Source organism: Petaurus breviceps, unplaced genomic scaffold (genome assembly GCF_028583685.1).
Source record: "Petaurus breviceps papuanus isolate PSGF00001 unplaced genomic scaffold, PetGlider_PUasm1.0 229, whole genome shotgun sequence".
NCBI classification, from domain to species: domain Eukaryota; kingdom Metazoa; phylum Chordata; class Mammalia; order Diprotodontia; family Petauridae; genus Petaurus; species Petaurus breviceps.
Genome location: NW_027185903.1, coordinates 3693398 through 3716971, shown reverse-complemented (window position 1 = coordinate 3716971; position 23574 = coordinate 3693398). Strand labels below are relative to the sequence as shown.

At 37.0% G+C, this 23574-nt stretch overlaps 1 protein-coding gene across 1 annotated transcript in view; it reads right to left on the bottom strand.

Annotated features, from left to right (window-relative positions):
• The window catches only part of CAMK4 (calcium/calmodulin dependent protein kinase IV), a 219255-nt gene that overhangs the window by 39647 nt on the left and 156034 nt on the right, over positions 1-23574 (bottom strand). The window contains exons 6-7 of the mRNA XM_069096101.1: positions 13731-13821; positions 12721-12795 (exon numbers count right to left, since the gene is read on the bottom strand). Coding sequence (XP_068952202.1) covers positions 12721-12795; positions 13731-13821 — 166 coding nt within the window. The remainder of the gene's footprint in view (positions 1-12720; positions 12796-13730; positions 13822-23574) is intronic.

Here is a 23574-nt window from a genome sequence, read left to right as displayed (position 1 = left end):
GAATGCTGAGTGCCTTTAACCTCAAATGAAAAAACAAATTATGAGGCAGGTAAAGAAACACCTCAGGGCCACATGGCAACCTTAGTGATGAGGGCATAAGGCCTTTCCCTTTAAAGTATTGTCTGCAAAGGAGTTCAAAATACCAACCAAAAGAGTAGCCAAAGGGAAATAGCCAAAGAAACTAGGCTGAGGCGGACTTAAGCCTTTTATAAGATGTTCCCATTTCTGGCAATGCGGTCAATCAAATAAACAAATGAACCAATAAATTAATAATGGCTTCTAGTCATGTAGGTAGCGAACCAGAATCAGGAACAGAATTGTACCCACGTTTCTCTGAGACACTTCCATTCCATACAACTAGTGTTTATAAAGCATTTTAAGGTTTGCAAAGTGCTCTACAAATATTATCTCACAAATATGAACTCCCTGTAAAGTAGGCGCTGTTATTACTCCCCCTCTACAGATGAGGAAAAGGAGTCAGACAAAAGGTTACATGACTTACCAAAACAGTTAGGAAGTGTCTGAGTAAGAATTGGAACTCGTATTCCTGACTCCAGGTCCAGTATCTCTTCTACCAGCTAGCTACTTCATTATATTATTATAATTCTCCTGGAAGCAGGCTCCTTAGCCTTTTCACCTCCATTACAATTAGTTTTGCTGAATATTTTTTCTACTTTAAGAATCACTGTTACAAGGGATGGTTCACTGGGGAAAGGGATGGAGAAGAAGATATTTGGAAATGAATGCTTTTCCAGAGCCCAACTGATAAATAATCAAATTATATGCTAAAATATTTTTTTTCAGGAGCCTTATGGAAAAAATGCTCCAAATCACTAATATTCTTTTAAAATGCAAAGTAAAATATCTCTGAGGTGTCACCTCATACTCAATGGATAAGGAAAGTTGACAAAAAGGGAAAATGACAATTGCTGGAAAGGTTAAGGGGAAACAGGTACATTAATGTACTTGTTGGAGGTTTAACTATTCTGTAAAGGGATTTAGAACTATGATCAAAAAGCTTTCAAACTATGCATAAGATTTGCCCCAGAGATACTACTACTATGTCAATACCCCAAAGAGATAAAAGAAAGAGGAAAAAAAGCAATTTACATCAATGTGTGTGTGTGTATGTGTGTGTGCATGTGCATATAAAGAATTGGAAACTGAGGGGTATCTATCAATCCAGGAATGGCTGATTTAATCATAGTAGATGAACGTGATGGAATACTATTTTGCTGTAAGAAATGATGAAGGGTGTGGTTTCAGGAAAGTCTGGGAAGTCTTGTATGAACTGATGCAGAGTGAAATGAAAAAGCTAGGAAAACAATTTATACAATAAAGACAGTATTGTAAAGACAAACAATTTTAAGAGATTTTGGCAGGGGGTAGAGCCAAGATGGCAGAGCAGAAGCAGGAAATTCCATGAGCTCTGGCCACAACCACCTCCAATACCTTTAAAATATAATTCTAAACAAATTTTAGAGCTAAAAAGTGACAGAGAGAAACAAATCTCCCACTTAAGGCAGCCTGACAGGCCAAAAGAAAGGGTTTATCACACCAGACTGGGAGCCAAGCACAGTCTCCCAGCCCAGACCAACTGTAGCAGACTTCAGGAGAGTGAATCACCAGCAGCTGTGGCAGTTTCCAGACTTCTAAACTCATAAACACCAAACAGAAAGTAAAAGGTCAATGGGGAACTCTGTTGGAACTGGGTGATGGAAGAGTGCGGTTCAGTCCCTGTCCCCAGGGTGAGAGGTAGCAGAGGTATGGTGGCTGCTGCTGCATGGCTGCCTCTGGAGCTCCTGGCCTGCAGATCCTAGGGGGACCAAGTGACCATTCAGAGGGTAATCACTCTTGCTTTGACCTGCTTGGATCTGGATTGCAGTTTGGGTGGTGGTCCTGGGGTGTGTAGCCAGTGTGCCAGAGCTTGTGGTGGCTGCAAAGACAGCACCCTCCTCAGACCTCTGACAACATTTGTGAAAACCCCAGCAATTTGGGACATAACTCTCTTCATTCTGGAAGCAGAGTTCTACCATGGCAAAGAGCTCAAAAGTCAAGTAATTGGCTGGTAAGATGAGCAGGCAGAGGAAGTACAATCAGACCATAGAATCCATTTTTGGGGACAGAAAGGATCAAAACATGGAAGCAGAAGAAGTCAACAAAGTCAAAACTCCTGCATCAAAAGCTTCAAGAACAATATGAATTGGTTACAAGCCATGGAGGAGCTCAAGAAGGATTTTGAAAATCAAGTAAGAGAAGTGGAGGAAAAATTGGGAAGAGAAATGAGAATAATGCAAGAAAATCATGAAAAGCAAGTCAACAGCCTGCTAAAGGAAACCCAAAAGTACACTGAAGAAAATAACACCTTAAAAAATAGACTAACTCAGGGCGGCTAGGTGGTGCAGTGAGTAAAGTGCCAGCCCTAGAGTCAGGAGGACCCAAGTTCGGTTCTGATCTCCGACCACTTAACACCCACACAAAAAACTAGCCATGTAACCTTGGGCAAGTTACTTAACCCCACTTGCCCTCCAAAAAGCAAAAGAAAAAAAATAGACTAACTGAAATGGCAAAAGAGGCCCAAAAAACGAATGAGGAGAAGAATGCCTTGAAAAGCCAAATTTGCCAGATGGAAAAGGAATTTCAAAAACTCACTGAAGAGAATAATTCCTTCAAAATTAGATTGGAGCAAATGGAAGTTAATGACTTTATGAGATATCAAGATACTATAAAACAGATCCAAAGAAATGAAAAAGTAGAAGGCAACGTGAAATATCTCATTGATAAAAATGAAAAACCACTGACCTGGAAAATAGATCCAGGAGAGATAATTTAAAAATTATTGGACTACCTGAAAGCCATGATTTAAAAAAAAAAGAGCCTAGAAATCATTCTTCAGGAAATTCTCAAGGAAAATTGACCTGATATTCTAGAACCAGAGGGCAAAATAGAAATTGAAAGAATTCACCAATCATCTCTTGAAAAAGATCCCCAAAAGAAAACACCTAGGAATATCATAGCCAAATTCCAGAGTTCCCAGGTCAAGGAGAAAATATTACAAGCAGCTAGGAAGAGACAGTTTGAGGACTGTGGGAACACAATCAGGATAGCACAAGATTTAGCAGCTTCTACATTAAGGGATTGGAGAGCTTGGAATATGATATTACAGAGGTCAAAGGAGCTAGGATTAAAACCAAGAATCACCTCCCCAGGAAAGCTGAGTATAATGCTTCAGGGGAAAATATGTTAATTCAATGAAACAGAGGACTTTGAAGTATTCCTGATGAAAAAACCAGAGCTGAACAGAAAATTTGACTTTTAAATACAAGAAGCAAGAGAAGCATGAGAAGGTAAACAGGAAAAAGAAATCATAAGGAGCTTATTAAAGGTGAACTATTTACATTCCTACATGGAAAAATGATAATTATAACTCATGAGGCTTTATCAGTATAAGGATAGTTTAAGGAAATATATATATGTGTGTGTATATATATATATGTATATATACATATAAATGTTTATATAGGAGGGTGTATGTGTGCATAAATATGTATGTGAATATGTGTATATATGTGTATATGTATACATAGACAGAGGTCACAGGATCAGTTGAATAGGAAGGGATGATATATAAAAAATAAAATTAAGAGGTGAGAGAGGAATATAATAAGAGAGAGATAGAGTAGGGTAAATTATCTCATATAAAAGAGGCAAGAGAAAACTGTTACAATGGAGGGGAAGAACAGGAAGGTGAAAGGGAATGGGTCAACCTTACTCTCCTTGAATTTGGCTTAAGTAGGGAATAAGACACACACTCATTTGGGAATCTTACCCTATAGGAAAGTAGGGGGGAAGGGGATAAGAGGGGGGATCATAGAAGGGAGGGCAGATTGGGGGGGAGGGTAGTTAGAAGCACACACTTTTGAAAAGGGACATGGTCAAAGTATAAAATAGAATAAGTAGGGGATGGGATAGGATGGAGAGAAATAGAATTAGTCTTTCACAATATATCTACTATGGAAATATTTTGTTTAACTACACATGTACAACCTATATTGAATTGCTTATCTTCCCAGTGGGGGTAGGTAAGGATGGAAGGAGGGAAAGAATCTGGAAATCAAAGTTTTAAAAACAAATGTTAAAAAAAATGGTTTTTTACATTCAACTTGGAAATAAGATATACAGGCACTGTGGTATAGAAATCCATCTTGCCCTACTAGAAATTTAGAGGGGGGATTGGGGAGGATATAAAAGAGAACAGATTGGGGGAAGGGATATTCAGTAGGTTTGCTATTTTGGGGTGGGAGTAGGGGAAAAACAGGGAGAAAATTTGTAACTCAAAAGCTTTTTTTTAAGCAATTGGGGTTAAGTAACTTGCTCAAGGTTACATGGCCAGTTATTTTTGTGTGGGTGATGAGTATCTGAGGCCGGAACCGATCCCAGGTCTCCTGACGCTGGGGCCGGCGCTCTTACTCACTGTGCCACCTGGCCACCCCGTAACTCAAAATCTTGTGGAAATGAATGTTGAAAACTAAAAATAAACAACAAAAAAAGAGATAACAGAGAGACAAAATAAGAACTACACTGTTAAAGTGCTAAAGGAATTGGAGGAAGACACCACTATCTCATTTTGGATAGATCCTCTATGGACATGAAAGGACATGGATAAGAATTCCATTGGACCTTATGTGGATGAATTATGAACTGCCCTGCTGAAGAGAGTACCCACACTTATGAAAGCTTGGATTAACTGGAATATCAAAATATTTAAATGTTTATATATGTATATAGACATATACATACATAAATACATATGCATATTATATACATATTTTTCCACCCCCTCCAAAAAAAAAGAGATTTAGGAATTCTGATCAACACAAAGGACCAACCACAATTCCCAAAGATTCATGATTAAACAAGCTTCCCTATTCCCTGATAGGTGATGAACTCAGAGTGTAGATTGAGACAAGTTTCCCTATTCCCTGATAGATGATAAACTCAGAGTGTAGATTGAGACACACACAAATATACATGTGTATATGTATATATGTATGTACAGACACACATATGTATATTAAACACACATGTATGTATGAATGTATCTATCTATGAACAACATGTTCAATGCAGGAATTTGTTTTCCCTGACTATACATGTTTGTAACATGTTTTTTTTCTTTTTCACAGAGGGACAGAGGGAGACAGGAAGTAGAGAATGTGGATCTGAAAATAAAATAAAATTTAATTTAATAAAGTAAATAGATGCTTTCTTTTATATCAGTGGAAACAATGGCATCAGTCAAAACAAGGCACCATTTTTAAAAAATTCCAATTTTTCCAAAATTTTCCAAAAATAATTTCCAAAAATTGCAAAACATTGACTAGTTTTTTTCTATTTTTAACAAACTGCATTTTTTTCCTCCTGGGGAATAACAAAATTTCAGAGCTAGAAGGGACCAGATATCTGAACAAATACCTGAAATACAACACCCTTTACAGCATATCAGACAAGTGATCGTCTAGGCTTTATTTGAAGATATCCAATTATTTGGAACTCATCACTTTTCAAGACTATCCTTTCCACTTCTGGATACCTCCAATTGCTAACAAATTTTTCCTTACATAAAATCCAAATTCCCACTTTATAATTTGTACATATTCCTCCTATTTCTGACCTCTGAGAGTAAGCAGAACAAATTAAATGCCTCTATTTTATGGTAGTCCTTCAAATACTTGAAGATAATTAATTATCTCCTTGAGTCTTCTTAAGACTAAATACCCCCTATTTCTTCATATGACCTAAATTTGAAGCTTTTTTCCATCCTTCTTGCTTTGTTCAAGATGATCGGCAGCTTAGCAATATTTTTCTGAACTCCAGTCATAGTTTGACCAAGGCAGAGTACAGAATGGCAATCACTTCCTTATTACTGGAAACTATGAGACCATCTTAATGGATCCCCAAATTTAATTTACTTTTTTGACTGATATGTTATACTGCTGATTCATATTGAATTTGTATTCCACTACTTCCTCCACCAATTTTTTTCAAATTGTTCTTTAAATATGACTCTCCAATCTTATGCTTGTGAAGTTGAATTTTGAACCCCAGTGTAAAAGCAATGAGGTAACAAATATAGACATGTGCTCACTCACATTGTCCAAGAAGGGATTCTATGGACAATGTTCCTAAATTGCCAGTGTCCTGCATAGAGAAGATGGAGGAGGGATTGATAATGAAAGAGATTTGATTCCCAAGCAATTTGATCCTGATATCTGGTCTTCTAGAAGAAGAAGGAGGTTTTTTTTGGGACAGTGCTAGCCCTAAAAACCCCAAATCTGAGATTTCAAGGATCAAAACTTCTGGGAATGAGAAAGGATATTTCTTGAGTATTGAGGATCTAACAAGAGAGCTTATAAGATTCCAGAGAACACTGCAACAAAATAATTTATTTTCTACTTCAAATAAACTTCTTTTCCCCTAGATTCCCTCACTAATTATCCAGTGTTTCTTGACCTTTTGTCCACCTCTTAATCTTTTAGCTTCTTTCTTTAGAAAATGTCCTTTTCTGGGACTGTATATGCCAATAAATCTGCTCATTATGATTGCTATCTACCCCCTAGTTGAATGTGCAGAGTGTAAGGCTCTTTTTTTTAAACACTCATGCTAATCACCCTTATCCTTCACCCCTGTTATGGGTGAATTTCGTAGAATGGAATTGATTGAACCAACAGTGTAGGAAGAGAAAAACTTGTCTCAGCAATAAATTGAAGATGAAGCTAGATTTGTAGCTGGTAGAACAACCTTCTTCCAAAGAGTGTTAATAGAAATATATCTAACTGGAAGGCAGAGCTCTCCTATTTCAGAGTTCAGTCTTTAGTCTTAATGTGTTCAACATTTTTATCAATGCCTTAGATGAAGATATAAATTTTCTTGTGATACAAAATTGGAAGGGGATAATCAATACACAAACAAGCTACCCACCTACTGATAGAGAGATGATGATGTACAGATTAAGTATATTTTGACATGGCCAATGTAGGAATTTATCTTACTTGACTCTGCCTATTTGTAACAGGGATTTTGTTTCCCTTGCTTTCTTAATGGGTGTGATGGAAGGGAGAAAATGAAGATCACGAAAATTAAATTAAATTAAAAAATAAACATGCCCAGTTTAAAAAAAGCATTGGATGACAGAAATGAGATCCAAGAATATGAACATTAGCTGAATGAACAAATCTAACAAAATATTTAATAGGGATATCTAGGGAGTACTACAATTGGTGTTTTTAAAAATCATCTATAAACTATTAGAAAACCTGGAAAGCAACTTTGAAAAAATTAAATTTAGTGTTTCACAACAAATTTCAAATGTATATACAATCTAAACATCTACACCAGCTTCAAACAGATATGCAACCTAAATACAAAAATACACTCATAACAAATTTAAAAGAGACCAGGAGGAGATACCTTTTTACACCAATGACAATCTTTCTTCCTTTGAGGATCACTCTGAAGAAATATATCACCTAATCCAGTCTCTGGCTATAGGTATCTAATTGGCCTTGAGATTATTTCTATTCTTTTCCAAGGAGTTCAGTACATGGTTCATCATCTTCCTTTCTGCCTCAGTAGCCATGCTTACCTGAAGAGTATATATCAATACATATAGGTGGATATTCTCTCAAACATCCTGACTTCCCAACTTGAGCCTCCTCAACTACCATTATTTGCTCCTTCATGCCACTTCAGCCGCATGCAGAGACAGGCACACCCTTATTCTTGCCATTACCCACAAGTATTTGAGTTCCACGATCAAGAATTCTGAAATTTATCTCTCTGACTATACCTTCCTATCATTATAGCTCTCTCTACTTATGCCTAATGAACACCTAATAATTTTTACTGAAAAGAGAGATCATTTGCCATGAGTTCCTTATTTTTCTCTACATCTCAAACCCACTAACACCCCTTCTTACACACCCTCTCTTCCTTCATTCCCATCTGTGATGAAAATGTGGCCCCTCTGCTTACCAAGGCTAACTCCTCTACTTTTGTCCTTGATACCATTAAATCCTTTCTCTCTTAACATAATTCCCCCATGACCATGCCCCTTCTCTCTAGTCTTCATTCTGTCCTTATCTATTGCTTCATTCCCTAAAAAAAATTCTCAGTTTTTTCCCACTTTTATCCTCTTTTTTAAGCCATCCCTTAAAGGTGTCATACTATACTTCTCCCTTTCAAAGACAAACTTCTAGAAGAAAAAATAATTATACTCACTGCCTACATTTTAATTTACTTCTGAACCACTTTGCAATTTGGCTTTTTACCTCATTACTGAACTGATAGTCTTTTTTCCACCATTTATTTATTGTGTTTCAGTGAATAGCGTGCAGGGCCTGGAGTCAGGAAGACCTGAGTTCAAATCTGGCCTCAGAAATTTACTAGCTCTATGACCTTGGGTAAGTCACCTAATGTCTGTTTGCCTCAGTTTCCTCATCTGTAAAATCTTAAAGATAAAAATAATAATACCTATTTTTCAGGGTTGTTGTGAAGATCAAATGAGATAATGTTTATAAGAGTCTTTAGCAAAATGCCTGGTCTATAGCAGGTGCTTTATAAATGCTAGTTATTGTTATTAGCACCATTATTAATTTTGCTACAATGCTCTGCATTATTTGACATTGTTAAACATCCTCTCCTTTTAGATATGTTTTTCTCTCCCCACCTTTCTGTTCACCCCTTCCAAGTCTCCTTTGTAATAGCATTATTCATATATTATACCATCATAACCATGGGTTAAATAAGTAAGATTTTGGCCTGGACCTTTCCTCTAAATATTTTCTTTCCTGGTGACCCCATCATCCCTTGTGACTCCAGATCTCTATATTTATTCCCTAGTCTCCTGAGCTCCAGCACCATCTGCCAATGAGATGTTTCTAAATGTATGTCACATAAATATCTCACACCTGGTATGTCCCAAGCAGAAGAAAACAAATTTTCCCCTAGATTCATTATTCTTCCTAACTTCCCAACATATTTTTTTAAGGATGCCATCATCCTTCCAGTCATGAAGTTCATAACCCAGAATCACCCTCAATTCCGCACTCTCCTACATTCCACATATTCAATCAATTGTCATGTCTTGTTAATTCTACCTCAATGACATCTCTTGTATTTGTCCCCATCTCTCCACTCACATAATCACAACCCTAATTCAGCTCATCACCTTTTATTTCTACTTGTACAATAGCCTCTTCATTGGTCTCCCCATATCCAGTTTCTCTCCTCTCCAATCCTTTGCAGAGCTCGAAAAGTGATATTCCTAAGGCACAGGCCTGGGTACGTCACTCTCCTATTTACCACATTTAACTGGATCTTTTAGGAACAAATGTGAACTCCTTTGTTTGGTATTCAAAGCACTTCACAACCTGGCTTCAACCTTCCTTTATTATATATTAATTTTATTACATATTAGTCCCTTTCACGCATTCATATAGTTTAGCCAAACTGGTTTTCTGTTCCTCACATGGTACATTTCCTCTCTGTCTCTGTACTTTTACATCGCTTGTCTCCCCCCCCCCCCCAGAATGTACTTCCTTCTTAACTCCTTCTCTTAGAATTCCTAGTTTCCTTTAAATCTCAGCTTAAAGCTACTTCGTACATGAAGCTTTTCTTGGTCCCATTACTGCTCGTTCCTAGCTTCTGAAAAGATTTAGAATTTATTTTTGTACATACTTATTTGTGTACATATTGTTTCCTCATTAGAATGTCACTCAACCTCAACTAGGACTTTACTACTGCACAGCAACCCTTGAACACTACCCTTATCAACTCACTCACCCATTATCCACAAAGGTTCTTTCATACTTTTTTGATCCCCTTTCAAGTCTACCATTGCTCCCCCACCTGCCATCCTTTCAGCTGAGAACCTTACCTCATATTTTGATGAATAAAATTGAAGTTATTTGCCATGAGCTTCCTCTTCTCCTCTCTTCCTCATTTCACATCATTCACGTGTATTATGCCAACTATCTCCTCGTTCATCTTGGTATAACATGGAAAAGTTAACTTAACTCCTCGGTAAGGCTAACCCCTCTACCTATAAAAGTGATACCACTCCATCCTCTTTCCTCCAACATTGTCCCCTCTGTCATCCACATTCTTTCACTTTATTTTTAATCTTTTTCTGTCTACAGGCTTGTTCCTTACTGACTACAAATATGTCCAAGTGTCTCATAGCCACAAACAACCTTCATAAGATGCCTCCATCCTCATTAATCCTATATCTTTTCTGCCCTTTGTGAATAAACTGCTTGAAAAGGTTAGTTACAATTGGGTGCTGCCACTGCCCCTCCTCTCACTCTCTTCTTAACCCTTTATGGCTTCCAACCTCATCATTCCACAGAAATTGTTCTCCCTAAAGTTACCAAAGATCTATTTGCCAAATATACTGGTTTTTTTCTCAATCCTCATTCTTCTTCATCTTTCCGCAGCCTTTGACACTGTTGACCACCTTCTTCTTGATAGTCCCTTCTCTCTAGGTTTTTGGAACACTTGTCCTCCTGCCTATTCATTCCTTCTAGTCTACTTTTTCTCAGACTCCTTTGCTGGATCCTAATCTGGATCCTCATCCACAACCCCATAGAATTCTCTCCTGGATCTTCCTCTTTTCTCTCTCTATACTACTTCACTTGGGGATCTCATTGGTTCCTTTGGATTTAGTTACTAACTCTATACTGATAATTCTAAAATCTTTCCATTCTGACCTAACCTCTCTTTTGACTTCTTCTAATCTCACATCTCCAATGCCTTTCAGACATCTTAAGGGGCGGCTAGGTGGCACAGTTAGTAGAGCACCAGTCCTGGAGTCAAGAGGACCTGAGTTCAAATCCGGCCTCAGACACAACACAAAAACTACCGTGTGACCTTGGGCAAGTCACTTAGCCCCAATTGCCCTCCAAAAAAAAAAAAAGAAAAAAAGAAAGAAAAAAATCAGACATCTTAAACTGGATATCCAATAGACATTTTAAACCCTATATGTCCAAAACTGGACTCATTACCTTTTCTCCAAACCCTCTCCCCTTGAAACTTCCCTATTATTGTCCAACACCATCCTCTTAGTCTCCTAGGCTCAAAAACCTAGGAATGAGCCTCAGCTCCTCACTATTTCTAACTACCACTACCTTCATATCCAATGTCCCATAAGTTGCCTGAGGTCTGCCAATTTCACTTTTGTAACATCTTTCAAAAATACCCAGGATGGCTGCTGGCACAAGTTCTTAGATCTGCTTTACTAGGAAAGATAGCTGTTTAAGGGGTCAACAACCTTTTTAAAATTACATTCACTAGTTCAGGGGAAAAGTCAGCACCCTGAACTTCAGAGAAAATACAAACAGAGAAATAAAGATCAACAGACAGGGCTCTGACTGCCTGAATCAACTATACACTTTACATAGATCCCTGGATCAAGAGAGCCTTTACATGTGAGCAGTCAGGGAGCTCTGAACATACAGCCACTCAGAATCTCGACCAAAGAATCATAAGATCATTCTCATAAGCAGAGCCTCCAAAGCAAAGTACCAACTCAGATTATGTATATACACTCCTCAGAGTCAGAAGGTATCACAATCCTCCTGACTCAGAGCCTTATTAGAAATTAGCAAAAGATGTGAAAGCCCTCCTACAAGTAAGCCTCTGCTAAGCAAGCTTCCTTTAATCGGCTCCACCTGAGGCCTATTAATGAGCAGGGAAGATCTTACATCCCATTAACATTACACAAACTGACATAGGTCCTCACACCTGAAGGAATATAGTAACCTGTCACCAAAAAAGTGGTCTGCCTGCCTCAAGTCTCTGCCCATTTTAATTCATCTTTTGTTCAGCTTCCCAAGTGATTTTTCCTAAAACACAGGTCTGACCATGTGACCCTTCTCAATAAACTTCAATAGCTCCCTATCACATCTAAGATAAGATAACCTAAGCCTCTCTACCTTTCCAGTCTTCTTATACCTTACTTATTACTTCTTACTTCCTTACTCTTTGATACATTGTCACTGGACTCTTTGCTCTTCTACCAATAAGACATTCCATCTCTTGTCTCTGTGTATTTTCTTTGGCTGTCCCCCATGCCTGGAATACTCTCCTTCCTCATCTGTTTCTTGGCTTTCCCTGGTTTCCCTTAAGTTCCAATTAAAATCCTATCTTCTATAGGAAACCTACTTGAACCTCTCATTTCCAATGCCTTCTCTCGTTTTAATTTCCTCCTTTTTAATCCTCTTATATGGATTGTGTGTACATCTTTCTTCGTTTGTTGTCTCCCCATTATATTGCGAGGTCCTTGAGGGCAAGGACTGTCTTTTGCCTTCCTTTGTCTTCCCAATACTTAGCACAATGCTTGGCAGATCAGAGCCACTTATTAAATATTTGACTATTATTTAAAAGTAAGCAACATTTGTTTTTGCAGAAAGGTTTGACTGGCACTCCCTTTTGTCCATTCACCTTTTCATGAGATCAGATTGGATTCTTTGTTAGGGGGCTCCTTTAGGAAAAACTCATACAAAGGTGCTGCTTTAATATGACGTTCTAATTTCTCTATTTCAAACATTTGTATCCAGAGGTGACAATATTTCAGAGTAAATACAAACTGTAGAATCCACAAATTAGGGTGTAAATAGAAACAAAAGCAGAGGGAAAACCAGTAATAAAGGACATACGCACCACAGTATCCCGGTGTTCCACATACAGTCTTCATGGTAACGTGGTCCTCCACAATTTTAGAAAGTCCAAAGTCAGCTGTTACAATAAAGAGAGCAAATCACAAAACAATTAAATATCTCCACATCCACTGATTAATGACAGGCTATTCTTCTGTGTACATGATCCTCAATAAAATACTTTTTTTTTGTCACTGGAGGGGTGGGGGCTGAAAAGAAAGACGGAAATGCAAAACAAAAGAGCTGGTAACAGTGTGTCTTCCTCCCATCTTCACTTATCTCCTATAGGAGACTAGCACTGAGACAAAGGTGGCAACGATGGTGATCAAAGAGACGGGACTAGATTTTATGTACAGAAGGTACCACATGTGCATTACTGAACAAAGTGGCATTTGGGGAATGTATTGATAATTTCATGATATATAGTCCGGTCTTGGTTAACTGAAGCTTAATTTAAAATAAAATGAATCATTTTGACCTTTTGTTCCTCATGTTTCTGCTTTCTCCCTTTTATCCCAGGACCACATCTATTTGGGGGGCAGCAAATGATAACTTGGGTTAAAAAATAATCCCTCCTTTGATAAGAGAAAAAACAAAACCAAGAGATGTTCAGTCTGTGACTGACAACTAATAAGAATTTGCTTCAAGATTCATAGAAGAGGAATTCCAAACACCTTTATACTGTTCAGTTTTGTTTTTTTTTAAAGCAGAGTACTGTTTGGAAAACTAGTAATACCCAGAGATAGACAATTCACTCCTGTTTGGATCAGGCTGAGTAACTTTGGGCTAAAATTCTTGTTTGCTTAGAATCAAGTTTTTACGACAGCGATTACTTTTCTATATTTAATACCACAATACAGGGAACAACCTCTTCAGGCCTAAAGCATTTTTCATTTCTTCTAAGATTCAAAATAATCCATGAATTACTGGAGAGAAGAAATACTTTACATCCTACTAAAAACATTTATCTCCCTATAAAAAGAAGAGAAATAAGTCATTAGGGTTGTTTCTTACCTATTTTGAGTGGTGCATCTGGTTCTGGAGTTGCATAGAGAAGATTCTCAGGTTTAAGATCACGATGGACAATTCCATGTGCATGTAGGTACTAAATAGGAAAAAAACATGTCAGGAAATTCAGAAAATTGAATTTATTATATGCTCTTATGATACATATGTATATATATATGATAAGAAATTTTACTATTTTTATATAACATGAATAAAGAAGTTAACCTAAAAACATAATTTTTTAAAATCTTTGTTTGTTTACTTTTAGTTTACAAGATTCAGTTCCACAATTCCTTGAGTTTCAAATTTTCTCCTCCTTCCTCCTCTCCCTCCTCCCATGACGGCATACAATCAAGTATAAGATCTAGGACTGTATCAGATGGAATAAACAATGAACAATAGGAAAGAGGAAAAAACAAAACCAAACAAGAAAAAGAAAGAGAGCAGGTAGTTTGCTTCAATCTGGATTCAGACTCTGTTCTTTCTAGTTCTTTCTCTGAGTGTAGACATCTCTCTCCATCATGAGTCTTTTGGAGTTGACTTATAACCCTGCATTGCTGAGAAGAGTCCAGTCTATCAAAGTTGGTCATCACACATACATTATGTCTATAATTGTATACAAATTTCTCCTGGTTCTGCTCTTCTCACTAAGCATCAGTTCATATAAGCCTTTCCAGGTAAATATGAAGTCCATCTGCTCCTCAAAACAATTTTTTTTAAACTAAGAGTAATCAAATTATTGACTATAATGGTTACCTGAATGTGAAAGGCAGTTTCAATGCCATAGCATCAAATAGGTAAACTGAGATAATACCTACTAAGAAGTAGTATTGGCTATTCTACTTAAATATGCAGCTATAATAATTTAATTATTATTATTTAACATCTTCAAAGAAAAGAGAGTAAAGAATTCAGTGGCCACAAAAAATGTAAGTATGACTTGGTTATTGTTAGAATAGTATGATAATTATATCAAATAACAAAAACTATGATAATCAAAGTACATACCATTCAATGTCCCAATTTTCTTTTTTTTCTCTTGCCTTTTTGGGAGGGCATTTGGGGTTAAGTGACTTGCCCAAGGTCACACAGCTAGTTTTTGTGTTAAGTGTCTGAGGCTGGATATGAACTCAGGTCCTCCTGACTCCAGGGTCGGTGCTCTATTTACTGCACCACCTAGCCACCCCCAACAACCCAATTTTCAAAAAAAAAAAAAAAAGAAAGAGAATGGAGTCTATAAAATCATAGACCAGTGAGTTTGGTTTTGATTCCTAGTAAAATTCTAAAATGTGCAATTAAAAGGATAGTTAGTGAAATACAATTCAATTAGATTAAACTTTTTTTATGATGAACTATCCAAATGCCAATAAACATGGACATGCCCACATAGAACTATAATTAGGTATTCACATGGATTTTTCTTTCCAGAAAGGAAGAAAACTAACTGTGAACTCTGGAAATTAGATTCTCGTACAGTGTTTCCTTTCTTCTCTGGAAGAGACTAAGACTCTTGCTTCTTGAGCATGAGGAAGGTTTCTTCTTCTTCATTCTTTGAATGAATGAAGATTGGCAACAGCAGCGTCCTCCTCCCACCTCCACTTATCCCCTATAAAAGATACCACTGAGGAGAAGGGTGGCAATGACGGTGATCAAAGACAAGGGACAAGATTTTATGTACTGTAGGCTTGACTCCTACAATGAATTCTCCACCAAGGAGAAATAATAACAACTATTGGAGGATAAAGGGAAAGTGTAACATTCTGATAGATGCTAACGATGACCACTCATGGAAGATCACGAGAAGAATGATAAGCGTTAACTCTGTTCCCACATGCCTCTTGCCATTGGTATTCTATTTCTTGCTTCTACTCCGCCATCTTGGCTCTGCCCCGGTACTCTACTTCTTTAAGCTGTTTCTATTGTCTGAATTTTTGTCTTCTTTAAATAATGTCCAGTCATAAAGAATCTGTGCACGATGTCTATTAATCAATTGTGTGTAAGGGGGAGTGCAGTGAAAGAGGATGGAGATTACCTAGGAATACACCAAACTGAGTTAGGACAGTGGTTTGAACCTCTGTCTAAAGAAGTCAGCATTTCAGCTTTGTCATCTCTTATTGCATGATTATATCCCATTACCTTTGAACCTCTGGCTCAAGGAGCCATTTGCTTATGATTCTCCTATTTGGTGGAGACTGATTACTCAAAGTTTTATGCCTGTTTGAGAAGTGGAGCTGGTGAAAGCTAAAGAGAAGGGACAACCTCATCTTCTTGCTTCCAGCTTTGGGAGAGAAGACATATGATTCCAGACTCTCTTCAGATACTTGAAGGGAGAGAAAGACCCTGGGTTGAAGACAAGATACAGACTAGCTGGCAAATTCAGTCATGTCCCTATCCCAGCTTACTATACTAGTGATTTCTTGAATGAGGAATCACTCATTGGTGATCTCATCTCCCTCTTGGTTGAGCAGTTATCTTGCTCCCAATGGGAAAACTAATATACTGTGTATTTTCTAGCAAATATTATCATATGTATATTTTTTCTAATTTCTGTTTTCAATCTATTTGGATAAATGGGTTTATTTATGTATGTTCATTATAGAACTAGCATCCCATGAGAAGGGGCCAGCCTTGGATGATATAATTTGTGGTCTTCCCCATAATAATAATGATCAAGATTACAGTTTGAACCTAAAAATTATTTGCTCTAGACTCATATTATTTAAGGGAGCACATATCTATGTCTAATCTCTATCTATGGCTAGAATTATACACATAAGCATATACATGAAAGTTAAATATGTATCTATGTCCTTTATATGTATACATAATTCTATAAATATATTTCTATAAATTTATGTAATTCCTATAAATATTTCTGGGATAGCAAGGTGGTGAATGCGATAGAGTTCTGAGCCTGAAATCAGGAAGACTCATCTTTCTGCATTCAAGTCAGATTTTAATAGCTTTTGTGACCCTGAGCAAGTTACTTAAACCTGTTTGCCTCATTTTTTCATCTGTAAAATGAGCTGGAGAAGGAAATGGCAAACCACTCCAGTCTCTGCCAAAAAAAGCCCCAAAATGGGTCATAAAAAGCTAGACATTACTGAAAAAATACAACGTAAATATTTCTATAAAATTCTATAAATATAATCCTAGCCCAGTATACCCTCTCTCTCTGAAAAACAGAAGTGATCTGAATCTGGCTCCTACCTCTTCTCAGGAATTAAAGTCTCCCTTGGAGAAGGGTAAAGGAAGGAGATTCTAGACATCTATTCTTGCCTCCCTGTGAGACACATCTACACAGACCCATTTGGACACACATGACTGTTGGCAAAAAAAAAAAAAACATGCCCTATAGGTGAGACTCTGTTTGCAAGAATATCACTAAAACTCCTAGTTATTTCTTTTTGAAAAAGAAATGTGGAGTTTTTTGTTGTTGTTAGGTTTCCCCCCCCCCTAAAAGTTGTGGAAATTTTTCTTTTACTGTAGTTCTCCAGTATTTTTCCTTAAGAGAAGCCCATTGTTTTCTGAATGGAGTACTAAGTAGAGCTTTTTCTCCCAAATCACTTCTGGCTTGTATTGAGTAGCAACTAAAAGATCTAGCATTCAATTTAATGAGGCCTGTAATTTTCAGGTTTGTTTATACTTTTGCTGACTTGGAATGAATTTAAATAGAAATTATTTTCTATAAGCCACCTGATTTATTTATAGTTTAAATGTCCATATTAGCTATTATTTTTATTTTTGGTTTTTGAGAGCAGCTTTCCAAAAAGGATCACCCCCAAATGATTTTTTGGTTGTTAGTCCTGAGGGAATCTCCTTCAATTAAATGAATTTTTTTTTTAACCTAGCCTTTCAGGCAAGCAATTTGAGGTGATGGGAAAATTTCTTTGACTTAGAGAGTTTTTGGCAAATTTTTTTTGTGGCCATTTTTAATTTTTTGTCTCAGACAGGCATTTTGACTTTTCATACTGGGGAAAAAATCCTATTTTGTTTGTATTTATTTTTCTTTTATTTTCTCTTTACAGAAAGTATATTTTCATATAAAATTTTGTTTCTTCCTTGTGGCATCCTGAAATTGGTGGGGTTTTTTTCTTTTTTTTTGGAAGGGGGGAAGGTAGGGCAATTGGGGTTAAGTGATTTGCCCAGGGTCACAGGGCTAGTAAGTGTTAAGTGTCTGAGGCAGGATTTGAACCTGGAATTGTTTTTTTAATGTAATTTAAATTTTTGTCTTATTGGATTTTTTTGGAAGTATAATACATTTATCCAAAGTGGGCTTGGTTTCATACTAACATAATATTAACATAAAAATACTGTTATATATTTCTTTCTTTTTTGGAGGGGGGAAGGCAAGGCAATTGGGGTTAAGTAATTTGCCCAAGGTCACACAACTAGTGTGTCAATTGTCTGAGATCACATTTGAACTCAGGTCCTCCTGACTCCAGGGCTCTATTCACTGTGCCACCTAGCTGCCCCTCTTATACATTTCTTGAATTTGTTGATATTGTATATGTCTTAAACATCTGAATGCTACTGTAAGCACAATTAATTGCTTTATGTTGATATATGAAAGTCATTGGTACAGTTTAAAAAATTCTAATCCATGCTTTTTGTTTTTACAATTGTATTTTTAAGCATGGGATATTAATCCAATAGACCATTGCTGCTATACATTTATTAATTGCATTTCTGTTTGTATATTATTATGGACACACGGAGAGCAATCTTTAGAAACAATGAGAGCCAAGGCAATTGAGAAGCACTGTCTTACCTTTATAGTTGAAAAACATAGATGTTTCCTAAGATTAGGAGTAGAGTTATACTTTCAGAATGAGTATATTTTAAGGCTTCTGAACAGAAAAGTAGAAGGATTGGAAGAGTGTATAATGAAGGCCACTGAGGTTAAGGTAGATGAGAAAACTCAGGAAGTTTTTCTAGTCCTGCTTGAGAATTCTGACCATCGAAATATATATGCCCGAAGAATTGACAGTAGGGAGTTATTGCTTGAAATTTCATATTAGTCCACCCTCTGAGGATGGGGAGTTGCCAATCTTATTAAAGGAGGCATTTCTACAGATTCTGAATGTAATAATTAAATCTAGGAATTCTACCTCATCTATGACTAAGACTGAGGTCATATATCCTATGTTCAATCATTATTTAGTCATGTCTACCTCTTTGTGATTCTTGGGGTTTTCTTGGCTAAAAAAAATCCAGTGCTTTGCCTTTTCCTTCTCTGGTTCATTTTATGGATAAGGAAACTGAGGCCAGCCAGGTTAAGTGCCTTTCCCAGGATCACACAGCTAGTAATTATCTGAGATCAGATTTGAACTCATGAAAATTAATCTTCCTGACTCCAGGCCCAGAATTCTATCTACTGTGCCACCTAGCTGTTTAATATATCCTATAAGAGACAAATACTATAAGCCCAAAGTTTGCATTTTCTCTAGGCATGTGTCATGTTCCTAAGAACAATGCTGGGAAGTTTGCATTGGATAGTCACTAAAATGCCTGGAATGACAGAAGACCTTTGAGCCAGACAAAGTGATGAGACTGACAGACAGCCTAGGAGGGGGTAACTGCAATAGCAGGGAGCTGCCTCCTAGAGGTAAGGCTAGATGTTTCTTGGAATTAATTTATGTACAAACTTTAGCTTAGACTTTTCAAGGGGGTAGATCAAAAGATTTCTGTGTTAATTTTGTCAGTCAGTCAATAACTATTTATGAAGGGCAAACACCGTGCAAAGAGGCAAAAGACAGTCCCTGCCCTCAAGGAGTTCACAAAATAATGGAGGGGAGGGGAGAATAAGCAAACAAATAAGTGCACACAAGCTATATACAGGATAAGTAGGAAATCATTAATAGAGAGAAGGTACTAGAATTGAGAGGAATTGGGAATGGCTTCCTATAGGAAGATGGTATTTTAATTGGGACTTGAAAGTATGGGAAGCCAGGAGAAAGAGATGAGGAGGGAGAGCACTCCAGGCATGAGAGATGACCAGAGAAAATCCCCAGAGCTGAGAGATGGAGTATCTTGTTTGACCAAGATGTAAGAAAACTGAAAAGATGCATGTGTGTGTGGGGGGGGAGGTTAGATTAATGAAGGTCTTTGAACATCAAATATAGGAATTTGTATTTTATAGGAGTTTTTGGGGGGTGGAAAGAGATGAAATGGTCAGACCTATGTTTTAGGGAAAGTACTTTGGCAGCTGAATGGAGGATGTATTGGAGTAGGGAAAGAGCTAAGACAGGCAGATCGACCAGAAGCCTATTACGATAGTGCAAGCATGAGATGATGAAGACCAACCTGGACTAGGGTGGTGGCAATATCAGAAGAGAGAAGGAGGAATATTGGGGAGATGCGACAAAGGTAAAAGTACATACCTTGACAATTGGATATGGGGCCAGGAGAACAGCGCTGGATAGCATGAGGAGCTGAGGATGATGCTTAGGCTATAATCCTGGGGGATGGGAGGATGTTGTTGCTCTGGACAGCAACAGGAAATTTTGGAGGTGGGGAGGGTTTAGGGGAAAAAGGCAAATGAGTTCACTTTTGGCTATGTTGCATTTAAGGTGCTCGAATGCTATGCAGCACAAAGGAGAAAAGCCTGCTCAGTTCCTCCTCCAGATGGAGCAACAAATACAGAGCCTTTTACAGACAGGCATTGTGGATCCAGAGAATGCAGGTAAAATTGAATCACAGAGATCCAGCCAGGGCTTTGTACATGACCCTCATATATTTAATGTCAACAGAACTATGCATACACATAAACCACTGCCAGTAGTGTCCAAAGTGAGTACAGGTGCTCCTGAGTCTCAGTGATCAATAAAAATGACCATCCTGACTGATATAAATACCAACAGCCAGCCCAAGAGTAGATAAACAAAGCTATGATTCTGATAATAAGCCCATAAAGAATACTAAGTCGGGTCTAGGATCAATCACTGACAAGAGAACTAGACCTGTCAGACCAGTCACTAGGCTAACTTACTTCAGGTAATCCTTAAAAGAAAAAAAAAAAAATATATATATATATATATATAGGCAACAATACAGGTGACATAAAAGAAGACCTGTTTCTCCACAGGTATGATTCCTGATTATATCCCTGCATTGCTTCAAGATTCTAGAGGCAGATGTCAGAGCAGAAACCAGGATATTTCTGTAATATTTATGCAAGGCAGAGTCACCCAGAAAATTCCACTCAAATAAGAAAATGATTTGATTCTAGAGTATTCTGACTTCTTTTTAAACTTTATTTAAAAGAGTTATGAGACATACTCAGCTTTTGGGGGGAAACTATTCAGTAGATTCAAAGTTCTACAGACTGTTCACACCTTGGATTGTTACTGGAAACAGACTGTCTCTTACTTCTGTTCCAGGTCCAACTTACATTCTTAGGATGACCCTTAAGGTCCTGGAAGTTCTGAATCCTCCTGATTTCTCTCTCTGAGGAGGTCTCAAAGCTCATTGTCTTTGATTAACTCTTTAGTTATATCACAGGAAAAAGAGGAAAATCATTCACAGTACTCAGTTGCAGCCAATTGCAGCCTGCCTTCAGCTTTATTCTGGAAATTACAAATTTTCTCTAGACAATTTTTGGTTGTTTGTACAGAAAAAGTATCTAAAAAAGACATGCTGTACCAATTTGCAACAATATCCCTAATAGGCTCAATACCAGTGAACCAGCATTTCTACTGTATTCTTCAGTACCTCTTCTAATCTTCCAAATTGTCCAAAGAAAATGAGGTACTATCTTGCTATGCTGTATTTAGAGCAACAATTTTTCTCTCATAATGATTCCTTGAGAGTATCTGAGAATAGATCCAGCTGTGAAATAGATCCAAAATTGTAGAAGCATGAAGAAAAGTATGGAATCAAATAAGTTATCTAATGACAATCATACTTGGTTTGGAAATAATGCCCTCGATAATTCACAAATCTATAGTATGGAAGCTTGAAAGTTTGCTGTGGTAGAAAAATAAATTATTCATTTATTATGTTCATTATCTCTGTAACTATCAGCATCATTTTACAGATTAGGTAGCTATTTATGAGAGAAATCAGATAAGAGCTGATGGAGTAAACCTTAATACCTTTCCTAATACAAAGTATTATTCTATATACTATTCTAAGTAAATTAGATACATAATTATCTTATGATTTGATCAGTAGAACTTCCTGTCTGAAGAATGGATGTAATATATATTTAACCTACTTTCAATAAGTAATACTTATATTACTTATTACAAATAAGTGCATACAAGGTATATACAGGATAAGTAGGAAATCATTAATAGAGAGAAGGTACTAGAATTGAGAGGAATTGGGAATGGCTTCCTATAGGAAGATGGTATTTTAATTGGGACTTGAAAGTATGGGAAGCCAGGAGAAAGAGATGAGGAGGGAGAGCACTCCAGGCATGAGAGATGACTAATAAAATAAGATTATATAATGACAGTTTAGAAAATAAATGAGCATCATTCTGTCTACATGCATTACAAGTGTAGATATAAGGGATACCATGACAAAGTCACAAAGTAATTACTTTTCCATTTATGTGGCAAGCCATTTTTTAAATCAAATTTTATTTTATTGTCAAATGAAGATGAACCTTCTCTTCCTCCTATCTCTCTTCCTGACCCAAACAACCCCCTAATCAGAAGGCAAGAAAAACCTTTGTTACAAACATGTCAAACATAGGGTTCCAAATTGTCGAAGGAAAATGAGGGTTTATAACAACTACAACAACAAAATTTCTGCATTCCTGCATTGTTGTTGTCCATTTGGGAGTTTTCTTAGCAAAGATATTGAAGTGGTTTGTCATTTCCTTCTCCAGCTCCTCTTACATATGAAAAGGGGAATAGTGTAGCGTATCTTGACTATTGGGACATGATGAAGTCTTGTAGCCAAATGGAAAATGATGAGGTGTCTCCCTAGGTCCCCTTCTTAAATAGAGCATCTTGGAGAAGCCTACTGATGCACACCCTCCACCCTCTCCATTTAGAGGGAAGGAGGGGCCCCAGGGACAGGGAATACTTTGGCATGAGTTGTAGACTTGATTTGATCTTTCAGGAGGACGAGCTTCTAGAAACCATGGTGAATTACAAGTGAACATCAGTGTGGGACATGTATTGTGGTTGTCTGCTGTGTTTCTCAGTTTCCATGTATTTCAGAGTTGTCTTTACAATGTTGTCATTATTATATGAATTTTCTCCTGGTTCTTTTAGCTTCACTTTGCTTCAGTTTATATCTCTTCCCAGGTTTCTCTGAAACCATCTCCTTCGTCATTTCTTGTAGCAAAATAGTAATTTATCATTTTTATATACCATAACTTATTTAACCAGGCTCCAATTGATAGACATTCCTTCAGTTTCCACATCTTCAATGTGGCAAGGCATTAAATAAATGTGCCATAGTGTGTTTCTGTAACATTTGGCAGAAAGAGGCAAGAGGATGTTTTCAAAAGTAGAGTTTGAGGTTAATGTTTGTATATAGGATCTATGATTCCAAAATTCTTAAGCAGCAACAATTCATATGTAACTTACCATCTATTAAAAACCAAATGTTGAAGGTACATCCAGTTTTAGTAAAAATTATTTTAAATTGCACAAGTTCTAGGTAACTGAGATATCCTAGAAAGAATTAGAGGATTAGGTAATAAGAGAACATTAAAATTCCTGGAAAACATAAGATTTTAGAAAGTGATTCCAGCATTAAATTTTGTTTCAGATCAGTGGAACTTATCGATATGTAGTTTTTAAAATACATATATCCAATAACTTTTAATATCCAAAATAATTCTCTCTTGGATTTAAAGATAGCCCAAATTTACTTTGCTTTTGTATTC